This window comes from Crassostrea angulata, chromosome 2 (genome assembly GCF_025612915.1).
Source record: "Crassostrea angulata isolate pt1a10 chromosome 2, ASM2561291v2, whole genome shotgun sequence".
NCBI lineage: Eukaryota > Metazoa > Mollusca > Bivalvia > Ostreida > Ostreidae > Magallana > Magallana angulata.
In genome coordinates this window covers 24210092-24236642 of record NC_069112.1, presented here as the reverse complement: position 1 = coordinate 24236642, position 26551 = coordinate 24210092, and the positions used below count along the sequence as shown (strand labels likewise).

General features: G+C 33.5%; 1 protein-coding gene across 1 annotated transcript; it reads left to right on the top strand.

Moving 5' to 3' along the window:
- Nucleotides 1–5056: 5056 nt before the first annotated feature.
- On the top strand, nucleotides 5057–16842 carry LOC128172870 (uncharacterized). Its single transcript, XM_052838579.1, has 4 exons — nucleotides 5057–5152; nucleotides 15093–15534; nucleotides 15836–16051; nucleotides 16540–16842. Exons 2-4 carry the CDS (start codon nucleotides 15094–15096, stop codon nucleotides 16840–16842), a joined length of 960 nt encoding a protein of 319 aa, XP_052694539.1. The 5' UTR covers nucleotides 5057–5152; nucleotide 15093.
- The last annotated feature ends 9709 nt before the right edge of the window (nucleotides 16843–26551 follow it).

Below are 26551 nucleotides of genomic sequence, written 5' to 3'. Positions count from 1 at the left end.
TCGATTTATTTTCATTTTGTTTTAGTCACTTATGTTTGTTGGTTATACAACCCTGCATCTCAGAGGAACTTCTAGCTTTACTTTCGACATTAACGGAAGACCCACTCGTTGCTCTGCAATGAGGTTTGCTCTATTTTTTTCTGAAATTTCAAGGAATTCTCTTTTTTCCTGAGGGAATAAGAGTATATGTATCAATAATATTCAAACATCTGTCGCCATTTCAGTAGTTTTCAGATGAGGTTAACATTATATAAATAGTGCCTGTTTGGGATGGTAACAGTTAACAAGAGGCCCATGGGCCACATCGCTCACCTGAGGAACAATAGGTATGATAAAGTCAGCTACATGGAGTCATAAAACAAACAATCTGGACAATGTACAATAATACATGTAGATCCTGTATAAATAAATTCATTTTCCCCCTTGGAACTCGGATAGCCCTGATTGCTGCCAATATTTACAAGAGCAGACTTTAATCACCGCTCCTGCACATATATAGGGACTCAAAGTTACGCAGGCAGGGATGACCGCACACCTACGCAACTCAACAGGTACCAACGTTTACGCAAGCAGGGATGACCGCACACTTGCACCAACAGCTCAACCTAACGCAAGCAGGGAGTGCCGCACACTTGCGCTAGAAAGGCCTGAACACCAGCATGGATGACCATAATTAGTGCTCTGCCGCTACCACCACCAATACAAGCAGATATGACTGCACACTTGTATTAATGCGATACAGGGCAGGAATGACCGCACATTTTGTATCGAAGGTTAGAAAACACGTAGATTAGATAGAGCAAGGATGTTCACACACTCAATCTATCCATACCTGTTCAAGTTTAACCCCAAGCAGTCGCTCATCGAAATGCTATAGACACTGTCCCTATATATGTGCCAACCTAAAATAATTCATAATATCTAAAAATTGGAAATCAAAAATAAACAAAATAATCTGGCCTTACCCAAAACTTCTTATGCAGAACAACTTATATACATTGAATATTTATTATTGTATAAAAATAATCATCACAATAAATGGTTAACAGTGGATGCATTAATTAAAATAATCAAGAATCAATAAATCAAGGGCAATAACTCGATACAGTAATACAAAAAGATTCTAATGAAAAAATAGCTGCCTGCTTCAATTCTATAGTCATATCACATGTTGAGTATTGCAGTTCTCAAAAAGATCCTTTACAATTGTTTATATATGGGATATTTAGCTGCATCAAACTCTGAACCTTCTTGTGAGGCCGAAGAATTGTCCTGGAGCCAAAGTTTCAACAATGATAAAGAATCATCTTGCTGATTAGTTTCTGAGAAGAAGATTTTTAAAGATTTACTTTATATATTCCTATGTAAAATTTTAACACCCCCCCCCCCCCGATGTGGCCTCACACTACCCCCAGGGATCATGATTTTCACAACTTTGAATCTACACTACCTGAGGATACTTCCACACAAGTGTCAACTTTCCTGGCTGATTAGTTTCTGAGAAGAAGATTTTTAAAGATTTACTCTATATATTCCTATGTAAAACTTCGACCCCCCATTGTGCCCCACCCTACCCCCAGGGATCATGATTTTCACAACTTTGAATCTACACTACCTGAGGATGCTTCAACAACAGTTTCACCTTTCCTGGCTGATTAGTTTCTGAGAAGAAGATTTTCAAAGATTTACTCAATATATTTCTATGTAAAATTTTAACCCCCCCCCCCCCCCAATGTGGCCTCACCCTACCCCCAGGGACCATAATTTTCACAACTTTGAATCTACACTACCTGAGGATGCTTCCACACAAGTTTCAGCTTTCCTGGCTGTTTAGTTTCTGAGCAGAAGATTTTTAAAGATTTACTCTATATATTTCTATGTAAAACTTCGACCCCCCCCATTGTGGCCCCACCCTACCCCGGGGGTCATGAATTTCACAACTTTGAATCTACACTACCTGAGGATGCTTCCACACAAGTTTCAGCTTTCCTGGCTGTTTAGTTTCTGAGAAGAAGATTTTTAAAGATTTACTCTATATATTCCTATGTAAAACTTCGACCCCCCATTGTGGCCCCACCCTACCCCTGGGGGTCATGAATTTCACAACTTTGAATCTACACTACCTGAGGATGCTTCCACACAAGTTTCAGCTTTCCTGGCTGTTTAGTTTCTGAGCAGAAGATTTTTAAAGATTTACTCTATATATTTCTATGTAAAACTTCGACCCCCCCATTGTGGCCCCACCCTACCCCGGGGGTCATGAATTTCACAACTTTGAATCTACACTACCTGAGGATGCTTCCACACAAGTTTCAGCTTTCCTGGCTGTTTAGTTTCTGAGAAGAAGATTTTTAAAGATTTACTCTATATATTCCTATGTAAAACTTCGACCCCCCATTGTGGCCCCACCCTACCCCTGGGGGTCATGAATTTCACAACTTTGAATCTACACTACCTGAGGATGCTTCCACACAAGTTTCAGTTTTCCTGGCTGTTTAGTTTCTGAGAAGATTTTTAAAGATTTACTCTATATATACCTATGTAAAACTTCGACCCCCCATTGTGGCCCCACCCTACCCCCGGGGGTCATGAATTTCACAGCTTTGAATTTACACTACCTGAGAATGCTTCCACACAAGTTTCAGCTTTCCTGGCTTTCTGGTTCTTGAGAAGAAGATTTTTGAAAATTTCTCGAAATTTTTCATTAATTTCTATTTATCTCCCCTTGAAAACGGGTATGGCCCTTAATTTTCACAACTTTGAATCCCCTTTGCCTAAGGATGATTTGTGCCAAGTTTGGTTGAAATTGGCCTAGTAGTTCTTGAGAAGATGTTGAAAATGTGAAAAGTTTACGGACGGACGGACGGACAGACGGACAGACAGACGACAGACAAAATGTGATCAGAATAGCTCACTTGAGCTTTCAGCTCAGGTGAGCTAAAAATGACACCCCGAGAAACTATTGTCAACCGACGAAGAGTGGGGGTGGACAATGGTTTTCAGGGGTGTCAATTTCAACGGTTATCCTCCAAAACAGGCACTATCTTTTTATCATACTGAATATCTGAATTTTAGAGAAGTTATTGCTGCTTTTATATAGAAATGACGTGAATTCTACGGCAAACTGTACGCGCATAATTTACACGCATGTAATAATTCGTTGTAATACCCGTTGACAAATGTATTGCTAACACTAAGGGTAATAAAACGGATTATCAACTGAGTATAAACCAATCAGATTTCAGTATTTAACATGAAAGTATATGATAATTGTTTTTTTCTTTTGTCAACTATGAAATTTACATTCCTGTGTATAGTTTTAAAGATCTTTAGACATAACAGTTACAAATTGCTTGAATGGTCATTGCTACCTTACATTGTACGTACATCACATCTGACAAATCATTATTCTATGAAAAGCCTCACCCGCATTTGTCATGCAAATAGAGATAACTAAACTGTTGTTGATGAGTTTCACAGTCAGACGCAGCAGCTTTTCCACAAGACGATGGGTCATCTACTACAAATATATATATATATATATATATATATATATATATATATATATATATATATATATATATATATATATATATATATATATATATATATATATATATATATTAAAGATCATCAATTAGTCAAATTAAAGGGGAAAGACACACACAACTATTAGTATTAAGAAAATACCTACCACAGCCTTTTCCTGTATAGGTTATATTTGGTATAGTTTCAAAATCAACGGGGTCGTATCCACATGCTTGAACAAAATCTTGCAAACACGCTATCCATATCTTGATAACTCTAGCAAATTTGAAATTAGAATTATCATGATTGTACGATAAAACAAATAACAAAATTATACTATATAACAAAATAAAAAGCCACATTGACCATTTAAGCATATGAACATTAAATGATAAATACATGGCAACAACAACATATTTTGCAAATTAGTTCTTGAGTATACTATTTGTGTCATATTCCTCTTTCTCTGTATAACAATAAAACAAAACAATAACGTTCTTTCAAATGAAAAATTACAAGGAACATTTTTCCTCTTGATTTAGCCTCAATATTGGTCCAAGGATCTCAGTCAGAGAATTTGGAATCAATAATGTGCAAGTATGCTTTTAACTAATATCACAAGTCAAAAAGTTTGAATAACATTATGTATGCACTATCAAAAGTTAATTGCATATTAAAATCACGAGTTGTTGCAAACTCCTCCTTGTGCCCTAGCATTGATCAGGGAATCACAGTTTGAATAATTTTGAAATCACTATCCGGGGATGTTTGTATACTAATACTACAAATTTCTGCATTAGAATTAGCATTATTGAAAAGAATGTATTTAAACCTATCGTTTTGCTCCAGTATAGGGCCATTGGTCACGCAATTTAGAACCTAAAAATTCTAAGGATGTTTGGATTGGGTTTAACTAATTTGGAGTCCACATTATCTAGTAAGAAAATTCTAAAATAATTTATTGGATTGTTGTTTTTCAGAAGAATATTTTTAAATATATTTTCCTATATATTGATTTTTTTAAAACTGAAATTTGAACTCATCATTGCGTCCCAGTATTGGTCCATACGTAGAAGTTTTAAAATATTTTATAAGAATAGTATGTTGGAATGTCTGCATAGTTATATCATAAATTGGAATTCTTAAGAAGAGTAACATTGAACTTTTTTGGCACCCCAAATGTTTATAAATTCATATTTTTCAATACACATAGAAAAACTGATGTGAATATTGATATTTTTGGTACCATAAGTACACTCTCCATTTTTGGTGTTTATTTCAAATCAAACTGCAAAACGATCACATTCAAACAAACGAATGGACGAACAGATAAACAAACAAACGAACAAAGAGGCAGAGGGACCACACATAACAGGCCATAAGAAATATTATCTTTAGTTGAGTTGACCTTATACAGAGAATAAAAGTAACAAGATGTCAAGTGGCCTTAACGGTCACCTGAGTACCATATAACCAATACATTAACTTATATGCAGCTTTACCCGCGTAGTAATACACTATTTACAAAGGAAAGCGTGGGTCGGCATTTTGTAAACACAGCGCAACGACATCAAGATTGAAGCAAAGAAGGCGGGACTAATTCACACTTGACTTCACAGCTCAGGTAAATTTATAGATAACATTGCAAGTTTTCAAACAATATAGCCGTCGTTATTTGATTAGAAAATCGCATTCATGAGATAAGTAAAAAAGAAACGGCGTCGATGAAGTGTAAAGTAGTTCTAGCGAGCGAGTAAAGCAGTAGGGCCTACTGTGTAGTTTTTTTATTGCAATATATTACAGTATACATTGTATTGGTAGTAGGACTACTTAGAAATGTGACTCTTTAGAATTGTTGACACAAAGCAGGAACAGCTTTAATGTGTTTAGTGTTGCTATTCATGATATTGATCTGAGACAATTTTAACTGTCAAGGCCTATAAGTAGATTAGATAGTACTTACGTTGTTTATTCCATTGAAATATAGTTTAATATTAATTTAAAAACTGTTAGAAAACTTATAATTTGATTGTCAAGATTAGTTCACTGGTTTTTTTAACTTCATGTTGAAGTTCTTTTTTCACTCTGAGGTTAATTTGTATAGAACATGTGTATTACTGGGTGGTAACCATATATATATAGATCTATATACACAATTTACAATTCCTTTAATTGTTCATACAATCCGTAGTAAGCCAGGTGAGACAATTTTAGAGCCAGTAATTTGAGATACATTTATATATTATTTGACATAATATTGAAAGGTATATGAACCTTGAGAACATTGATCCACTGACAAGATTTTCAATGTGACAAATATTTGAGAATTTATGAGACACATTGTTCTGTTTGAAAAATGAGAAGCATGAGAATAACAAAATGAGAAACTTGAGAAATGAGATTACATGACAATACCAAATGAGAATGAGTGAATTTTTGAGATGCAGTGAGAAATACTTGTATTGACATTATCTTGAGATACTTCAATGATTAAAAATTGAGATTTGAAAACTTTTTTATGAGACTGTGTGTACGTCATAAATTTGTGAATTTGAATAACAATTTAATATGCATTGAACATTGCTATATATATCTGAAAACAATGAGAATAACTGAATGTGAAACTTGAAAAGTGACAAATTGTAGTATTGAGTTTGTGTTTAAAAATTTGAGCACTTGAAATTTACTGTGTATATAAATATATATATAATATATATAAAATATAAACAACAATTTGAGAAGAAAAAAAATGAAACATTTCATTTCCATATTAGAGTTTAAACATTTTCAACAACCTCCTTGAAAAATGACATGTAAAATTGAAAACTTGAGAACAGTCAATAAGTAAATTGAAAAGCTTTGAGTACATAAAGCATGTAAGTTTTGTTTTTGCTTATTGCGTACAAGTTTTTTTCTGTTGTCAGTATTTTTTTAAAATTTTAACACTGAATATGGAATGAAACATACCAATGATGGATTTATTAGTTAGGCCATCAATTACTGTATGTGCTGATTTCTGTCAGGGTGATACTCGTTTTTCAATTTATTCAAGAGGTAGACAATGCATGACCAACTGTATCGCTTTCATTAAGGAATCATGTCTAACAGATGTAACAACAATTTGGAGGACAGACATGAACATGGTTTTAATTGCGGGTGATGTATTGTACAAGAAGTTACAAAAAATGGTCAATCTAATGAGCTGTTGCAGTTTTCTGATTTGCCTCAATTTATTATGTATCATGGCAATTGCTTTACCATAAGAGAATATAAAGTAAAATATGGAAGCATGTCTACAGAAGGTGGAATAGATGGTTTAGGTTTGCCACTAGAGTCAAGCTTGAATGCAGTTTTTGTTGCTTCTCGGCAAAATGCATGCATTGTTATTTTTCATTCTGCTTCTATTGCAATTAAGTTTCATCATGAGTCTGGTAGACATTTTGTCTTCGATTCTCATAGTAGAGGACTAGATGGGCTATGTAAGCCCGAAGGACAAGCTGTGTTATCTGGTTTTGTATCTTTACAAGATCTGTGGGGTTTTTTTAAGAAACCTTTGTTTGTCATTATGTGGAAATCAAACTCTTCAGCAAGTGCAGTATGAAATGTGCTCATTTCAAATTAGTTTTGGAAAAAAGCGGAAAAGAAATGTGGTTGATTTAGATTATGTCTTGAATTCAGATCATTTTGTTGACACCCAGCAGTTAATCAAAATGAGTAGACATTTAGAGAAATCAAAGCCATCATCAATCAAACCAGAGTTGTCCTTGGAAAAAGATTCGACACAATCAGATGCAAATGTCTTGAAGATGAGCTTTCACCAAAAAGTATCTAAAGGTCCAATGTTTGTATGTTCTTGTTGTACTCAGACATGGTTTAGAGATGGTGTGCTTAAGGCAGAACAATTAAGAAAAACAAATTTAGGTTCAACTTGTTTGACTAGTTTCAAAAGTGTCAATGATACTGAATGGATTTGTCATACATGTCACAGAAATTTAAAGGCAGGGAAAATTCCATCGTTTGCTGTTGTGAATGGTATGGGATTTCCAGAAAAGCCTCCAGATTTAAACATAACAGAATTGGAAGAAAGATTGATCAGTCCCAGAATACCCTTCATGCAACTTGTTGAAAAACCTCGTGGAGGGCAAAAGAGTTTACGAGGAAATGTGGTAAATGTACCATCAGATGTAAATTTTAGCATGTGAACTTTAGCAGACTCTGAAACAATACAAGTTAAATTTAAGAGAAAACGCAGTTTTAAACACAGTGTGTTGCACGAAGCAATCAGACCAAATAAATGTATTAAAGCATTGCAATGGCTCCTACACAATAGTGTTCTGTTTCAAAATGAAGGTATTTCTCTCAATGCTGATTGGTCAATTGAAACTGAACAGACAGATTGGCTAGGACTGCGTACAGAAGACAAGACAGATGATGGTTCTGCAGGTGCATCTCCACCTGAAGTCACTCAAAATCAATGCATTTCAGATGATGCAGTTCAGATGGATGGACAGAAGATCAAAATTTTGAAAATAGACTCACAGGTAACACAGATACATTGCTACATCCCATTGATGTACGCTCGTTGTGTAAAACAATGTCATTTGCACCAGGTGAAGGACAGATTCCTCTTGGTTTATACCAAGACAAAAATGCTGAGTATTTATCCTTCCCTGCAATATTTTGTGGTCAAACACGTCCTGAAAATAAAGATCGTCAAACTCCAGTGCATTACAGCACTGTTTGTAAGTGGGAGTTGAGAAGTGTTGACCGACGAGTTGCATGTTCTGTTCCAAACATCTTTTTCAAACTTAAGAAACTTCAGATTAAACAGATCCAAGATAATGTACAGACCCTGAAACGTACTACTACACCAAACAAGCGTGCGACTTTCGTGCGAGAAACGTTTCGTGTAAACCGTTTAGCGTTTCGTGTAAACAGTTTAGCGTTTCGTGTGAATCGTGAAGCGTTTCGTGTAAACCGTTTAGCGTTTCGGGCAAAGCGTGCAGCGTTTCGGGCAAAGCGTGTAAATCGTTTGGGCAAAGCGTGCGAGAACCGTGTGAAACGTTCATCAGATTTCATTCGGAATTCTCTGACAATTTAATTGTTTTAAAATAGCGCTCGTGTTAAACATTACTTTAAACTGTTTGTGATTGGCAAAACTCCTTTGTAGATATTCTCGTGAAAAAAAAATCTATAAGAAACGATATACTTATCTTTTTACAAAATTAAATTAGTTTTTAACAAACAAAAGAAAGGTACGCGTATTGAAAGAAGACTAGTTACTGAGACTATTCGGCTGTGTATAACCAGCACACATAACCTTGGACATTGGGTAAGACTTGCACCTGTGTATTCGTTTTCATTGGATGGTCACGCGTGTCTTCTTTTGTCAATAGCCAATAGAAATTTAATGACTTCAAGGTAGTCGAAATCAGTATTTGTTGATGCACACAATTTAAATGTTAGATTATTTAACATTAATTTGAACAAAATTAAATGTAAACATAGAAAGAAAATATACTGTTCGTTTCTATGAAATGCGGGAAGTAAATTCTTCTGAATCCCGATTAAAAATATTTCTACAAGTTATTATTTTAATTTTTTAAACACTGATAACAGAAAAAAACAAGTAATTATCACACTGAAATTTTCCTTAAATGTACACATGCAATTAATTATTATGGGAATCTATATGCATGGTACTTAATTCAAATAGATTATGATCGATATATTGTACGCCGTTATGCGGAGCGCCGGTTATGTATACGAATATTGAGATAAAAATTTAAATCATTTTTATTTTTTGTTCTTTCCGAAATCCGAAATAGTAATGACAACTTTCTTTATTGTTTAATCGATTGATTTTTTTCTGTGATTTTATGTACGGAACATTTATTTACGCAAATGATACGACATAAAAAAAATAATCGGTTGTTTTATAGCCTTTTTCTAACTTATGTGAATAATTTTATTTTACATAACTTTCAAAATTATCAATGTTAATAATTACAGGTTTATTTACTGTTAGTATTTTTACATCGTATTCTCTGAAACCAATAAAAATACTAATATGAGAAGAAAAAACAAATCTCGCCGAATACTGTAAAACCAATTTCAGTTTGTAATTATACGGATTTTATTTTTGGTATTAAATATTGTGTTACGGTAACTTTTTTCTCTGGAATTTTTATTATTTACGGCACTTATAAGAATCATGGATATTTCTCTTGAGCAATAAATATATTATAGAAGTAGCATTTTTGGCTAATTCTGTGAATAAATATTTTTTTGCTTTAAATATAAGTACCAAATTAATTTTATTAATCAATTCAATACTTATGTACATATATGTTCCTAATATCAGAATTTCTATTATTTCGTGTTTTCTTAAAATTAATTCTTACAAACAGATTCAGGGTAAAAATCCGAGAGCGCCCGAATCGATCAGGATAAAAGCGTGTCCAAAGCATGTGAAAAGCGAACAAATCGTTTCGTGCGAGAATCGTTTCGTGTAAACCGTTCAGCGTTTCGTGTAAATCATTTAGCGTTTCGGGCAAAGCGTGCAGCGTTTCGTGTAAACCGTTCAGCGTTTCGTGTGAACCGTTTAGCGAGCGTGTAGCGAGCGTGTGGTGTAGTAGTACGTTTCAGGGTCTGTATCACTGGCAATGAGAAAATGTCAAACTGAAGGAAAGAGAGTTAACAGTTGGTAATGTTCTAAACCCTGGAGATTTTGACAACATTGTTAGATCTAGACTAAATGAAGGCTACCGAGTATTGAGAAATTTAAGAGGATCACCTGCTTATTGGGAAAGTGCAAAGAAAGACTTGTTTGCTATGATAAGACAACTGGACATTCCTACCTGGTTTTGTTCCTTGTCAGCAGCTGAGAGTAGATGGACAGACTTGCTGAAAATTCTAGGAAAATTGGTCAATGAGAAAGATTACACTGATGATGACATTGAGAATTTAACCTGGCAGGAGAAATGCAAGCTGATAAAGTCTGATCCTGTGACATGCACTCGTTATTTTAACCATCAAGTCCAAGTTTTCATATCTGATGTATTAAAGTCATCGTTGGCTCCACTTGGAAAAATTGTACATTACTTTTATCGTGTGGAGTTTCAACAGAGAGGTTCTCCTCTCATTCACATGCTTGTGTGGATAGAGAATGCACCAAAATATGGAATAAATAGCAATCAAGAGATATCAGATTTTGTAGATAAGCACTCAACATGCCAGAAAAATGATGAAATTCCTAACCTGATAAATATTCAAACTCATAGACATGCCAAAACATGCAGAAGGAAAGGAAAGAAAATATGCCGTTTCAATTTTCCTCTTCCTCTCATGTCAAGAACTCAAGTATTAGAACCACTCACAGAATCAGAGAAAGAGGGGTATCAAGATATTGCAAATGTCTATGAAAGAGCTTGTGCTTTGCTAACAGATTTGAAGATAAATTGAACAGAAATGTCATTTTCTGAATTTCTGGAAAAATTGAACCTGACAGAAGATCTTTACATTATTGCAGTTAGATCATCTCTTACAGCTCCCAAGTTATTCCTTAAAAGAAATGTGGCAGAAATTCGTGTAAATCCTTACAATGATCTGATGATAAGATGTTGGGAGGCTAATATAGATGTTCAATTCATTCTTGATGCTTATGCATGTGCAGCTTACATTGTTTCCTACATTTCAAAGGGACAGAGGGGCATGTCAAATTTAATGCAAGAATCAGGCAAAGAAGCACAACATGGTAACAAGAATTTACAGCAACAAGTACGACACATTGGGAATAAATTCTTATCACATGTAGAAGTTTGTGCACAGGAGGCAGTTTACTTGATTTTACAATTGCCGTTGCGTTCAAGTACCAGATCTTATGCATTTATCAATACTTCATTACCTGACAAGAGGACATTTCTATTGAAACCCTATGAAGTCCTGTGTGACATGCCTGAAAATTCAACTGATATTCAGTCTGACAATGCTTTAAAAAGGTATGAAAGGAGACCTAGAGTCCTAAGAAATTGTTGTTTAGCAGATTTTGTATGTCAGTATAATGTTGTATTTCCAAAGAAATGCAAACAACAAAATTCAGAGCAAGAATTTCTACCAGAAAATGAGCAAAATGAGTCAGATGATGAGGTCATGACATCAAATGATACTAGTAAAGAAATGAGTATCAGTGATGAAGAAATACCTATGGCAGATGGCACAATACTTAAAAAGAGAAATCAACCAAAGGTACTTCGTTATGTCAGATATAACAAGGATCAAGATCCAGAAAACTATTTCAGGGAACAGCTAATGCTATTTTACCCATGGAGAAAAGAGAAGGAAGATTTACTTGGAGCATTTGACAATTATGAGAATCACTACAATGAAAAAATTGACGCAATTAATGTCAATAGAATGAAATATGAAATGGACAATGGTGTAACAGAGATTTTGGAAAATAACTTGAAAGAAGTCAATGGTGATGATTATGTTGTGGCTGCTGAAGTTCAACATAACGAAAAAATTGATTCAAATGAACAATCAAGCAATCAAAGTACCGGTGTTTTCCATGGTTGTTTTAATCCGAAAGATATGGGATATGATTATGACTTAGGCTTAGATATTGGTATCACAAGAAAACAAATCAGTGATTGTGAATATCAAGTAAATTCACTGGATCAGAATGCATTCATGAGTCTTGTAAGAAATCTCAATGAAAAACAAAGAATTTTTTTCTATCATGTTTTGCACAAGGTTAAAAATGATAGTTTGCCATTTTACTGCTTTTTAACAGGAGGTGCGGGTGTTGGAAAAAGTGTTGTCACTACAGCTCTCTACCAAGCCATAACACGTTATTATTCCAAGTGTTTATCAAAGTGTCCTGATGAAATTAAAGCCGTACTTTGTGCTCCTACTGGAAAAGCAGCTCACAATATAGGTGGTCATACAATACATTCACTGTTTTGTATTCCTGCTAACCAAAATTTGCAATACAAACCATTAGATGTGCAACAATTAGATACATTCAGAGTAAAATTCCGATCTCTGAAAGTAATATTTATTGATGAAATATCAATGGTTGGCAACAAAATGTTCAATTATATAAATCTGAGACTTCAGGAAATATTTGCAACAGAGCAACCATTTGGAGGTGTAAGTATTATTGCTATTGGTGATTTATTCCAATTGAAGCCAGTGTTTGATAATTGGATATTCCAACATTTAAAAGATGGTTATGGACCCTTAGCAACAAATCTGTGGCAAGAACTCTTCAAAATCTTTGAATTGACAGATATCATGAGACAAAAAGATGACAAATGTTTTGCCGAACTTTTGAACAGATTACGAGAAGGTAATCACACAGACAGTGACATTGCAATGTTAAATCAAAGGTTGACATCAGCAAATAATGCATCAATATCATCATTGCCTCACTTGTTCACCAGAAATGTTGATGTAGATTTGCATAATATGCAGGCTTTTGAAAATACATGTGATGGGCATAAATGTCTTATTCCAGCAATAGACATTGTAAATGGAGATGTTAATGAAGACACTAAGAAAAAAATTAGTGATAAAATACTAGATGATCCTGCAAAAACAATGGGGTTATTTAGAGACTTGTACATTGCTGAAGATCTACCAGCTGACATATGTTTAAATATTGATGTTGAAGATGGTCTGACTAATGGAACTACTTGTTTAGTTAAGAAATTAGATTTCAGAGTACTAAACTCAAATCGATGTAGCATAATTTGGGTTAAATTCGAAACCCAACAAATTGGGTCAAAAGCACGTACTAAGTATGCACATTTGTACAACGAAAATTGTGATAAATTGTGGACACCAATTCTTGAAATAAGCAGAAATTTTAATGTTGGTCAACATCGCGGGACTTATGTCATAAGAAGGCAATTCCCTTTACGTTAAGCATGTGCAAAAACCATTCACAAGTCTCAGGGATCAACTATGGTCAATGCAGTACTGCATTTCGGTAAGCGAAAACAAGAGCACATTCATTATGTTAGTTTAAGTCGCATGAAGAAACTGGAAGATGTTTACATATTAGAATTGAACGAAAAAAAATTGCTGTATCCAGTGTTGTCAGTGAGGAAATGATTAGACTACGAGAACATTCTCTTTTGCATTCTTGTGTTCCAATTCTAAGTAACATTCTAGAAGATTTGAAAATTGTCTATCACAATTGCAGGTCTCTTCATTTGCATATTAAAGATTTGATAACTGAGAAAAATATGCTTGATAGTGACATTGTTGCTGTTGCAGAGAGTAGACTTGTGCAATCTGATAAAAATGATGAATATTCAATTCCAGGCTTTAGAATTTACAGGTTTGATGATGAACATAATCAAGATGCAAGAATTAGGACATGCAGAGGAATTGTTTTGTATTCTAAGATAGACTTTCAACACTTGCAGAGAATATCATTGGGTGTTGCTACTGAAGCAGTGCTTGCTTGTTTTTCTTTCTGTGGAAGAATGCAACAACTTGTCTTACTTTATGTATCACCCCAAAAAGCAAATCAGACATGCCTTTGCAATATTTTGTGTCACTTGCTTGGCATTCTTGATGCTAACAACCCAATTATTATCATGGGAGATACCAATGTTGACTTTTTCAATCAAACTGCAATAAGTAATCTCCTTGAACAAAGAGAATTAAGACAATTAATTGTGAGTGTCACCACAGATTATGGCAGTTGCCTAGATCATGTATATACAAACATCTTATCATATGATATTATATCTAGTGCAACTTTAGAGTCATATTTATCTGACCATAAGCCAATTGTGACATACTTGTCAAAAACATAATTTTTTTTTATATCTTATGATGTAAATTTAAACAGTGCATTTCAGGATGTCATTGATTTCTTACAAATTTGTTGTTTGAGAAAACATCTAAGTTATTCTTATCTGAAAATGTTGAATTTGATTGTTCATATCGCTCAAAATAGAAAAAAACTGAATCAGATTGTTTTCCTTAACTGTGTTCTACAAGACACCAGTCTGTAAATTAAAGCTCTTTTTGACAGACACAAAAGTAGAGTTCCATAATAAAAATATTGCAGATATATTTATAGCTAAAGACTCTGATATATTTAGATTGTTTAGTTAAACAAATCTGAACTCTTCTTTAGATTTAGCAAAAAGAACATCTCAAACTTGATTTTGCACTGGAAACATGTAGAAAAGCAATCCTAGGCTGCGCTTTACAAAGAAACTTTATACTACAAAGTTGCTAATACTTCCATTATTGTGCAATGATCTTTATTAACAAAGTTTATATAAAACCATCAATTCTAAGCTATTATGATTTCCTTTCTCAAATAGTATTGGCATTAAAATGAACATCAAGTACTTTGTGAATTTTAAGCATTCATTGATTTGGTTGTAACTTGTTTTATAAAACGCATCTCTAGATTTCAAATTCTTTCTCATGCAAATACTTAAGATACTAATAGTGTACAAATTATATGCTTTACCAACATGGAAGGATGTTTAAATATGGAATGATTATTTTGTTTTATTATCCTTTCATTTAAGGATGGCTCAGAAGACCATTTCCGAGTTAGAAGAAGTACCAAGCAGTAGGCCAACACCTATTTCTGTGAGCCTAATGGCCAAAGTCATAAAAATTGGCCATGTAGCAAAGTTCAAAACCAGTAATGGGGAAGAAGCTGAGATGATAAACTTCAGTTTAGCAGACAAGTCTGGTGCAATCCTTGCCACCTGCACAGACACAAGTAAAGATAGAATGATCAAAGAGGGAAAAACTCTTCACATCAGAGAATTTATCCTCAAGAACGGCAGAGTGGCAATGTCCCATAAAACCAAAATCTTGGCAAAACCTAACATGGACATTCCAGTTGACATATTACAAAAAGCAGAACACCTCATTCTCCCTCCATCACCTATCAAAAAAGTAGAAGAGATTTTAGCATCTCCACTCAGATCAATCACAACCGTACAGGGACAGCTGTCAAAGGTAGAGTTAAAATTACAAATTACTTGGCAATCAACTCATTCTAATTCATGTACAATAAATTCACTTTCTGTGTTTAAACTTTAAGGTACATGACGCTTATTTGGAGTAAAATTTTTGACATGAGTTTGAGTCAATATATACATCATGCTTCTTATAATTAAACGTTTAACCAACTCTAGACCCATAAAACATGTTCTGTCTTTTGTTATTTGTCTCAAACCTTTGCTACATGCCTGATGAATATTAATGTGATCTGCCACTTGTGTTATAGACAATTCAAGATATTCTTCTCTTTTACTAGATTGAATCTACTAAAACTGTGAAAGTGAATGGAACTGACACAGTTATCAGAACAATTAGTATAGAAGAAAATGGGAAAAAAATCGATGTCACACTTTGGCGGGAAATGGCGGAGGAAGACTTGAAAATTGGGCAATATTTGTCCATTTCACACTGCATGCTTAATGAATGGCAACTACACAAAAGTCTGAACACAACACGTAATTCAAAGATTCAGGTAAACAACAGCCCGCCATTAGGCAATAATCAAATTAAAACTAATTTTTTTTCTTGAACCTTCTTCATGCAATAATTTTTCTTAAACTATTATTTCAGAAATTACAGCTTATAAACATTTAAAATTCATCAATGTCACTGTCAGTACATGCATTGAACATTTTTTTTTTAAAGAATTGAAATTTAACTTTTATATTCTTGTAATTATATAGGAAAGTTTATTTTATTGCTTACATTGATTATTGTTATAGCCAAATTCAAGATACTGAACACTTTCAAAGTTTACTACATAAGTACTTCTGATATGGAGACGATACTTGTGTTATTGTGATGTATATACCTTAACTTGCATTCTTTCCCTCTATTTATCATTTTTCATAAAAAGTGTTTTAGCTAACATAAACTGCTTGATACTCATCATGACATAAAGATAATTTACTATAATTTTTGGGCATGTTTTTGCATTAAAATGACTGTAAAATTTTTTAGATAATTCAACCACAAACAACAACAGTGAGTGGAAACATCGACTCCATAACACTCAATGACATTGCAGTTGAAATTGCCCTGAAAGAAGATTTCAAAGAAGAATATAAGGACTTCTCTGTTGACTTGGCTATCATCAGAAGTGTATTCCCAGATACTCTTCAAGTAAGAGTTGAAGACCTGGAGAAATACTTCCTTCAGAAACTACCAATTCTAGTTGAACTAATTGTTCAAGGATCGAATGTACAAAACATGCACCTGATTGAACAACCAGCTGGAAGTATGGACCATGATGCTGAACAGTAAAGAACCTACAATTATAACTCAACACATTCTCAGACTGAAAATGTAACTGAAATATTCTGTCATGACCATGTACACATAGTAAGGCAATGTTGATTAATTTGGGGGAAAAACATTTGATCCTGTCCTTTTGTTTTTGATTTTCTGGTTGTTTGTATCAATTTTGATTTACATTCACAATGTCTCATACTTTAAATATGCTTAAAATATTCAACATATATTGCATATATGTTGCATATATTGATATGCAAGTCATGCAGCTGTGTTTTGGATGGTTAGTTATGTATTGTAAAAAATGCAACTGTATTTTGTACCGGTACTTATATTTCGGATTTTCTGGATTTTTGCATTAGAATTTTTCATTAATCCTCACAATGACCCATACTGTAAATATGATGGAAATATGTTTCCACCAGAGATATAGAAATGCTGTTGGATTTGTAAATCATGCAACTTTATTTTGTACAAATAGTTATATATTGTAACTCAATCAACTGTATTTTGTATCGGTACTTTTGTTTTGGATTTTCTGGGTGTTTGCATCAAGATTTTTGTTAACTCTCACAATGACTCCTACTGTATATATGGGTGAACTATTTAGCCATGAGAATGTACAAGTATATATAGTAATGTTTGTTTTGTGAGTTATGCAACTGCATTTTGTACGGGTAGTTTTGTTTTGTAAGTCATGCAAGTGTATTTTATACCAACAGTCTTGTTTTACATTTCCTTGATGTTTAAGTTAACCCTCACAATGACTCTTACTCTAATTGTGTTTGATATGTTCTGCCATCATTATGTACAAGTAAATATAGTAATGTTGTTTGATATCTAAGTCATACAAATGTATTTTGTACAAGTAGTTTTGTATTGTAATAAATGCAACTGTATTTTGTACCTGTACTTTTGTTTTGAATTTTCTGGATGTTTGCATGAAGATTTTGATTAACCCTCACAATAACTCAAACTATACATGTGCTTGAAATATTGAGCCATGAGTATGTAAACATAAATATAGTAAAGTTAATTGATTTGTAAGTCATGCAACTGTATGTTTCACATGTAGTTTTGTGTTGTAAAAAATGCAAAAGTATTTTGTACCGGTAGTTTTATTTTGGATTCTCTGAAGGATGCAGTAAACAATGCAACTGTACTTTGTACCTGTACTTTTGTTCTTGATTTTCTGAATGTTTGCATCAAGATTTTGATTAACCTTCACAATAACTCAAACTGTACCGGTAAATAAGCTTGAAATATTCTGCCGTGAGTATGTAATAAAAAATATAGAAAAGTAAATTGATTTGTAAGTCATTCAGTTGTATTTTTTACAGGTAGTTTTGTAAATTAGCCAACTGTATTTTGAATAGTTAGTTTTGTTTTGTTAGTCCTGCAACTGTATTTTATATCAGCAATCTTGTTTTGAATTTCTTGATGTTTGCACGGGTATTTTGTACGGGTAGTTTTGTTTTGTAAGTTAAGCAACTGTATTATGAATAGTAAGTTTTGTTTTGTTACTCCTGCAACTGTATTTTATATCAGCAATCTCGTTTTGAATTTCTTGATGTTTGCATCAAGATTTATTAACCCTGACAATGACTTGTACTGTAAATATGCTTGAAATATACTGCCATGAGTGTGTACAAGTAAATAAAGTAATGCTGTATGATTTGAAAAGCAATCTACTCTTAATGCAGTTTTCATTTTTTATTTACTTTCGAAATTCCATTGGGCTTTAAAAAATATACTTAAAATCCCTTAACAAAGGCAAACACTATTATTGTACCTGGAATATTCTGACATCAATATGTACATGTTGTGTAACATTTTTTTAAGTTTATATAGTAGTTAATTTGCTATAGTCTTTAAGTTTTTTTTGCATGTAAGTGATGTACATATTAAAGTCTTTAAGAAGTCAGTGGATCTGCAAATCATTTGTGTAGATTTCATTGTGACTTCTCTTTCTTGGGTTCATGTTCATTTTGGTTTGTCACATCTTTGATGTACATAAACTGCAGTAATATATTCAAAAACGCAAATCACAGTTACCATTCATTCCAAAATTTACTTTATACCATTTTATCGAAATAACACCCGTAATCTTTATTAAATTTTGTTAACGTACAAAACTTTATACAGTATGCCTATTCATTTTCTATGCATTTCAATTCAAAACTGTGTCAAACTACATTGTCTGATTCTTTGTTGTTGTGTTTTTTGTACTGAAGTTCGAAAACACATAACCAGCAAGCAGTCATAATTAATGTAAATCATATATATGTATACGACTATTTGACGGATGAATCTATGCCTGGCAGCAATTTTATACTGATCTTACAGATTTCACATCTGAACTTGCTGTATCTATAAAATATTTCTTAAGCTTTACATATAAAATTAGTTTCCATCCAAGATTAGCGCTTTTCAGTTCTTTCAGTACTTTGATTACTATATGGCCATATTAGCCTCACCCTAGAGCCAGAACCCCTGACCCAGGGGCCATAAATTTCACAATTTTTGTAGAGGGCTCCATGGACATCATAATCATTTATTTACCTTTTTAACTTATATATATGGGAGTAGAGAAGAAGATGTTCTAAGATTTAATAAATTTTTACTATACGGCCATATTGGCCCTACCCTAGACTGAACCCCTGGCCATGGGGGCCATGAATTTCATAATTTTGGTAGAGGTCTTCATGTATATTATAATCATAAATTTAGTTTTTAACAAATATATATGGGAGTAGAGCAGAAAATTTTCTAAAATTTAATACATTTTTAATATGGACATATTGGTCCCACCCTAGAGCCAGAACCCCTGACCCAGGGGCCATGAATTTCACAATTTTGGTAGAGAGCTTCATGGGCATCATAACCATGCAACCAGATTTTTCTTCACATGTGTGGGAGTAGAGGATTTTTAGATAGAGAAGAAGATTTTTGAAAATTTTGGTTTTTTTGCACATTTGGCGCTACTTGTGGTGCCCTGGGGTGGTAGAGTCACGAGTTTCACAATTTAGATTTCTCTTACCATAGAAATGCCTCACACCAAAAATAGTAACAATTAGCCTTGCAGTTTGTAAGAAGCTAAAAATGTAAAATTGTTAATGCACGACGCCGGACGAAAACAGATAGCAATAATCATTCACATCGACTTCTTTATTTTACCGGAGGCGTTCCAAATTCGGAACGAAAATCCTCAGATATAATAGAAAGTAACAGGAATTTTCAGGGATGTGGTATAAATACTGATATTTTAAAAATGTTGCAATAATTTTTTTTACTCCAATTAAATAGCGGACTTGTCGCAGAGAAAATTAGGACTAATTTTTTTTCTTATGTTTCTCCATAAAAAATATTTTGGCATCAAATATTATATTTAGTAGAATGAAAATTTTATTATTTTCTCGTATTCTGTTTTACGTAATTACGACAGTCATATTCACATCATATGCGCGGATTTCTAAGAAGAGGTGCGAAATCTTGAATTTAGTCCGTCGTCCTTAAGCTTTAAAAGCCAGCATGAGTTACTCACTTTTCCTGTTCCAGCTTTTGAATATTCAACCTTCATAGACAATATATCAATAACTTGCATTTATACGAGAATCATTTTACATGTATCAGTGATTTTAGTAAGCCAATTATTACTTTACTATTAACAAGTATATTTGATTAATTAAAAAGCTCAAAAACCATTTTTATTTCAAATGATAAAAACACTGCATTACTTTTTAAAGCGCTAAGCATAGCTGCAGCGCTTGTTTGTCGCCAGATTTCTAAACCTACTTCCACTTTCGTTTTCGCGTTTCCTATATACCGCCACCTACTGGCGGATGCTGGAGAGGTCGTACCCTGGAGATGCCGTACTCTTGAAATATCATAACTTTGCAATGGATTTTATAAGCATTAAGTTGTGTTTTAGGTGTTTATTAATAATTGGAATAATTCTACAACATCAGTAGGTTATGAGTGTTTTGAATGTAATAGGTTACAGTTATGAACACCATGTTTTATTTAAAAAATGCAGAATTTTTTATACAAAATTTTTTGATTAACACCTTTTCCAGGATAATTTTTTGCTCCTTTTTATTAACATTATTTTAGGCTTCGTTTTCTGTATGTTATATTTCAGGAATATTTTTCTATCAATTTGCATTGATATGTAATATAATTTTCCAAAACCAATGATTTGATTATTATTTAAAAAAAAAAATATATATAACTGTCGAGTTACTTGAAATACTACTGTAAATATATGTAATAATCTTTATAAAGTGATACCAGCTAACCTTGTTTAATTTGCAAATATGATTTTAATAATGATCTAATTTGCGTGCAGTATGGACAAATTACGCAGTAATAAAAACATTTAGTAACAGTAATAATTGAAAGTGATTTGTAAGATTCAACATTGCTATGAATTAAATATACATGTAACTATTAGATATTTAAATAAATTCGCGTATTATGTGATAACTGTACCCATTATATTAGTATATATGAAATGAAACCTTGCCGATTTAATATTGCTTGATAACGTCGAAAAAAAATAAAAGTTTTCTATCTGAGTTTTTCTAAAAAGAACCTGTACCCTATTACATGGCTACGAGTTTTTTTTAATACGACCTCTGATACGCTGGTGAAAACAGTTCTGCCATCCAATGGCATCTTCTCGAGCCTTTCCGAAAGACCTTGTATATATTGTAGGTGTCACTACAGTATTCAAGTTTACTATATATCCCTACCATAAATGCGCATCTTTAGCTACAAGTTATAAATTCAAAACAAACTTCTGCGAAAATCCGTTTGATATTTTTTAAATCAAAGTTTCTACAATTTAGTTGCAAAACACAGGTACATCCAGCAAGGAACGAGTTTGTTTACGTCGAAGTTACACGTGTGCTTGAAAAGCACAAGACCACAAGCCAAGAACCTATCACCCCCCTTCCCATAAAAAACAACACACATCTCAAAAATGACCTAGCTCGCATTATTACAAAACGTGAATAGTTAGATATCTTACACATACCGGTATTTTTTTTTCATCTCATAAAAAGGTAGCCCCTGTCGCAGACGGAAACGGCCCAATTCGAAGAAGAATTCGAATGGTTTTGCCTCAGCTAGGTTTTGACGTGAACCTACGGTGAAATACTGTTGTGACATCTGCATAGGCGTCCATGACAGCATTCTTTTAATAATACTTGTTAAAACCACGATACTTTTTACGTCTGATGAGATGTGAGCTAGACTTCATCAAATTCAATGATATACCCTAAAATATACCCCAGAAGAGACCGTCTAGTTGATGCTTAAATGAAGAAAAAGCGCCTCCATTTTGATATTCTAACATTTGGTAATGTTTATTCATGAGGGTCTTTGCATGGTGTATTGGTAAATAAGGCTCGAAATATTGTTCGAATACCAAAGCTTATATTTTAAAGAATAAGTAGCATTCCCTGCAAGGAAGATCTTTAATGCGATTAGTATTATCTTACTTTTGTCAAAACTTTTTGGCTTTTTATTTTGCAATAATATTGGTATCGTAATTTGTCATTATTAGTGTTCATCTTTTTTTGTTTGAAAGTCATATGTAAAAACAAAGAAATGATGAAAATTAGCAAATAAACATAAATAAATATTAATCATCATTTGATCGTTGTTATTGGCGACAATCTAATTTTACAAGAAGCATGCACTCTGTAACTCTGCTAAACAGTAGCGAAATCTGTTTAAAACTAACAAGCAGTATCATTTTAAAATTACTACAAATGATCTCGATTTCCAGAATTTGCTAAAATTTTAATATCAAGCAATATCTTTTTAAACATGCTTTAAGGCAGATTGTTATATAATTGTAAATTTGAAATTTCGATTTTATATATGAAGTGCATTTTTCTCAATAACGAATAGTATGATTCTTTAAATGTACTTTCATATCAATCGATATATTTTTAACACTTTCTTCCCGGCTTAGCGTTTTTCAGTAATTTCGGTACTTTGATTTGATATTACATCTTCTTTATAATTACATAATATTCAATGATTAATTACTAAATACAAACAAGCAAAGAAAGATATCTCCATTATGGAGAAGCAAGAAAAGATAACTCTATTAATTGTTATCCCCCTTCCCTTTTTTGAACTATTTTTAAATGCTTTCACAATCTCCCCACTGTAATATGATAGACAGTTCCATTTTTACTCTCTTCTATTTTGCAAATTTACTAATTTTTTAAAATTGAAATCCCTGAGTTGAATAGAATAATGACAAATATAAACAACCCCCAAACTACAAAAACCTTTACCTTACATGTAGGGGAGATGAATTATTACTCAAGGTGACAGCTCATTTTTTTTCTAGATATGCAGTCCGTTTATATTGCGTGGACCCCGAGGTCCACGCAGAAAATATATAAGCGAGGTTAAACCGGATGCTATGGGAAAATTCTGCGTGCGCATGAGCTAGCCTGGTTCCTGTGCGCAATAGATATCTCCTGGGACCAGGCTAGCATGCGTTTATCTGAATCGGGATCAGGATTTCATGCCATATGCACACATAAGTTCAAAGGCGCTGTAATTGTAAAGTTGTAAAACAGAAGTTTCCGAAACTACAACAGGCATCAAATAGCATAATTTGCAATGTTTTGTTGTTTTCCGAATACACATGTAGCTTAACTTTATTTTTACAGTAGGCGAGGCTAGAGTACTTCCCCATTAAAAATGTTTAAGTATGATTGAATAATTAAGTGACTTTATATAATAGATGATTGAATAATCATGTCACTGTATAAAAGTTAAAATCTCAAGAAAAATGCATCAAAATATGAACTTAATTTACACAAAGCTGTCACTGCATAGTTAGCAAAGTAGTGCGAAGCGTAATGTGTGCGCAAATAGTAGAATTCGCCGAATGCCTGATGCTATATCCATGCAATTTTCATTATTATAGATCATAATTATTTTAGATTTCCTAGAGCCTGAATCCCTTACGCAGGGGCCATGGGTTTCACAATCTTAGTAGAGGGCTTCCTGGACGAAATAACCATGCAATCAGATTTTTCCTCGTATGTGTGGGAGTAGAGAAGGAGATATTTGAAAAGTGGCAGTTTTTGCATATTTGGTCCCGTCTGTGGCACCCTGAGGGTGGTAGAGCCATAGTTTCCTCTTGCCATATAATTGTTCACATAAAAAACGATTACAATTGTCTTTGTAGTTTTTAAGAAATAAAAAATGTAAAAATTGTTAACACACGACGGACGAAGACGGACGAAAACAGATAGCAATAGGTCATCTTAGTTTACTCAGGTGACCTACAAATGTAGAAGATCCGAAAAATAAAAGACAACGTTACCATAACAGTCATGAAGCAATTTTTCGTGTAACAAAAGCCCTAGATTAGTATTTTTAAAATACATATCAACAACTAGCATTTTAATTACCTTCTACTTCTTGCCGACAGGATATGTGCAAAAATAATGGAGAATTTGCTCTAAACTTAGCAGTCATATTTATGAAACTTTCTTATGATATGAACTATGTGTGCCTAAGATAAACCTCAGTGAAAAAGAGAAGGATATCCTTAAAAGAACTAAGTAAACATCTTAAGGTGTATCTCGATGGAATTTTAGGAATATTTCGATTAAAAATAATATAACATTCTTACCTTTATTTTCATTTATTGACATTTGCCCATTTATACTAACTTTGGGCACCGCCTCAATGATAAACATTAAATTGATAAATCCTACCTCTGATATCTAGTACAGATTATTTCAAACTTACCTACACTGTTCGTCATGATTTCCTGCAATTAGCACAGTGGCGTTCCAGTATTCATCCTCACAGATTCTATGCCCATAGTGACAATTTATCGCATCTGCTTTTAAACGATAAAGTAAATAGAATGACCAAAAATAAATTCTCAATGGTCTATACTGTACTGTCTATATATGTGCTTTGTAAAAATTTTGAATTAAAAAAACAACTTCTGTGTCATTATAATTAAACGGCATGTCAGTTGAACACTTTTCCATAAATTTTCTGTGAAACATTCAGCACTGGAAACAATTTACTCTCGTGTTTGCAATTTCAGGCGACGTAGGGACCGAATTACACCGAACGCGAATATGACGTCATTAACCATTCAACAATCTTTACCAATGTGGAGTTGAAGCAAGTTAAGTCGTGAGATCTTTGATTCTTTCATATCCGTTATTCTAGCAAATAATATCCATTCCAAGAACTGTCGTCGATACCCTTTAAAGGGCTCGACCGACACCTTTAAGTTAGAACTTCTGTAGAATTGTGATAAACCGACATTAAGCCGCAGTGAGACCTGTGTCGATCTGATGTTCTATTTAATATATTTCTACTTTCGTTTTGTGTTGAAATAACAGAGTTTGAGAGTAAAATCAGTAAACACTTCTAGGGAAAAAGATTGCCCATTTGTTTATAAACAGAGGATAAATGTCATTTTGAATTTTAAGACAGACAGACAGGACTTTTTTTCTCAAAACTTTAGATTTTTGCACTTGCCAATTTGTTAGGAAGTGGGGAGTGAAGTTAATATAATTTTGGACTGGATTGAGAAGCAAGTCATTACGAAATTTTACCAGATATGTTTATGCAAATATAAATGATTTTACTAAATTGAAAAATTAGAAATGTAGAGCAGAAACAGACCAGCACCGAGACTTTCCATAAAAATGCCAAAGCAGCCGTACTCCATACCAGAAAACAGCACAAATACAACTTATGAATTTTGCAAGACACTATTGCGTAAAGATTGGAAAATCTGGAAAAGAAACAAAGTAATATAAACCATTTGCTCAGGGAACATCAAACAAAACAGAGTAGCCCAAACGAGTAATTTTCTTCTACTGCAAGGTAAATAAAAAAGAAAGCTTATTCGAGCCCTATTAAAGATTAACAAGATCGGATGAGAGGACCTGCCTAATGTGTTTAAGATCACTAGTTGTGGAAAAGAATCTCCTAGCTTGCTGGATAGTTGTTCTAAGGTGACTATTTCTGAAGCTTTTTACAATTCTTTTGAGAACAAAATTTACGTGAGATTACAGAAGTTTATGTCGACGTGTATGGTGCAAATGGTGATAGTTTTTCAGGAATTGTTTAGGATGTTGTGAGAGCTAATTCACTGCCAGCATTACTCAAGACTGAAGAAGTCCCTTAGCACCCTGTTATAAAACGAATGAAAGGTTGCTTAGCAGAGGAGTGAATCCAAATAGTAAGAAAGAATTAAGCTTGATAAGCTCAGATTTAAGAGAGTGTAAAAGTATGACAGTTGTTTTGTACTGAGAATCAATGTCAGGCGGCGAAATGGTAAGACAGTTGGAGCAGGACTACCGGGTTTGTTTCATGATATGGGTTTTAGAAGTTTACAGGGATAACCTGGGACAACAGGGAAGAGATAAAATCTATCGACGTGTACATTTTTTCTGACCCAATATGCATAGTGGTGTTGGAGTGAATTTTCACAACCTCCACTCCAGAGAGACCATTAAAGACACTTTGTAATAATTCAGACTTTATGATAACTTGAAATGGTTTGTATTGACTTTTATTATACCCCCGCAAACGAAGTATTGGGGGGGGGGGGTATAGGAATCACCTTGTCCGTCCGTCCGTCTGTCTGTGCAAAATTAGTGTTACAATATTGGAAGTTCTAACTTCAAATAAAGATTGTTTCTGACCT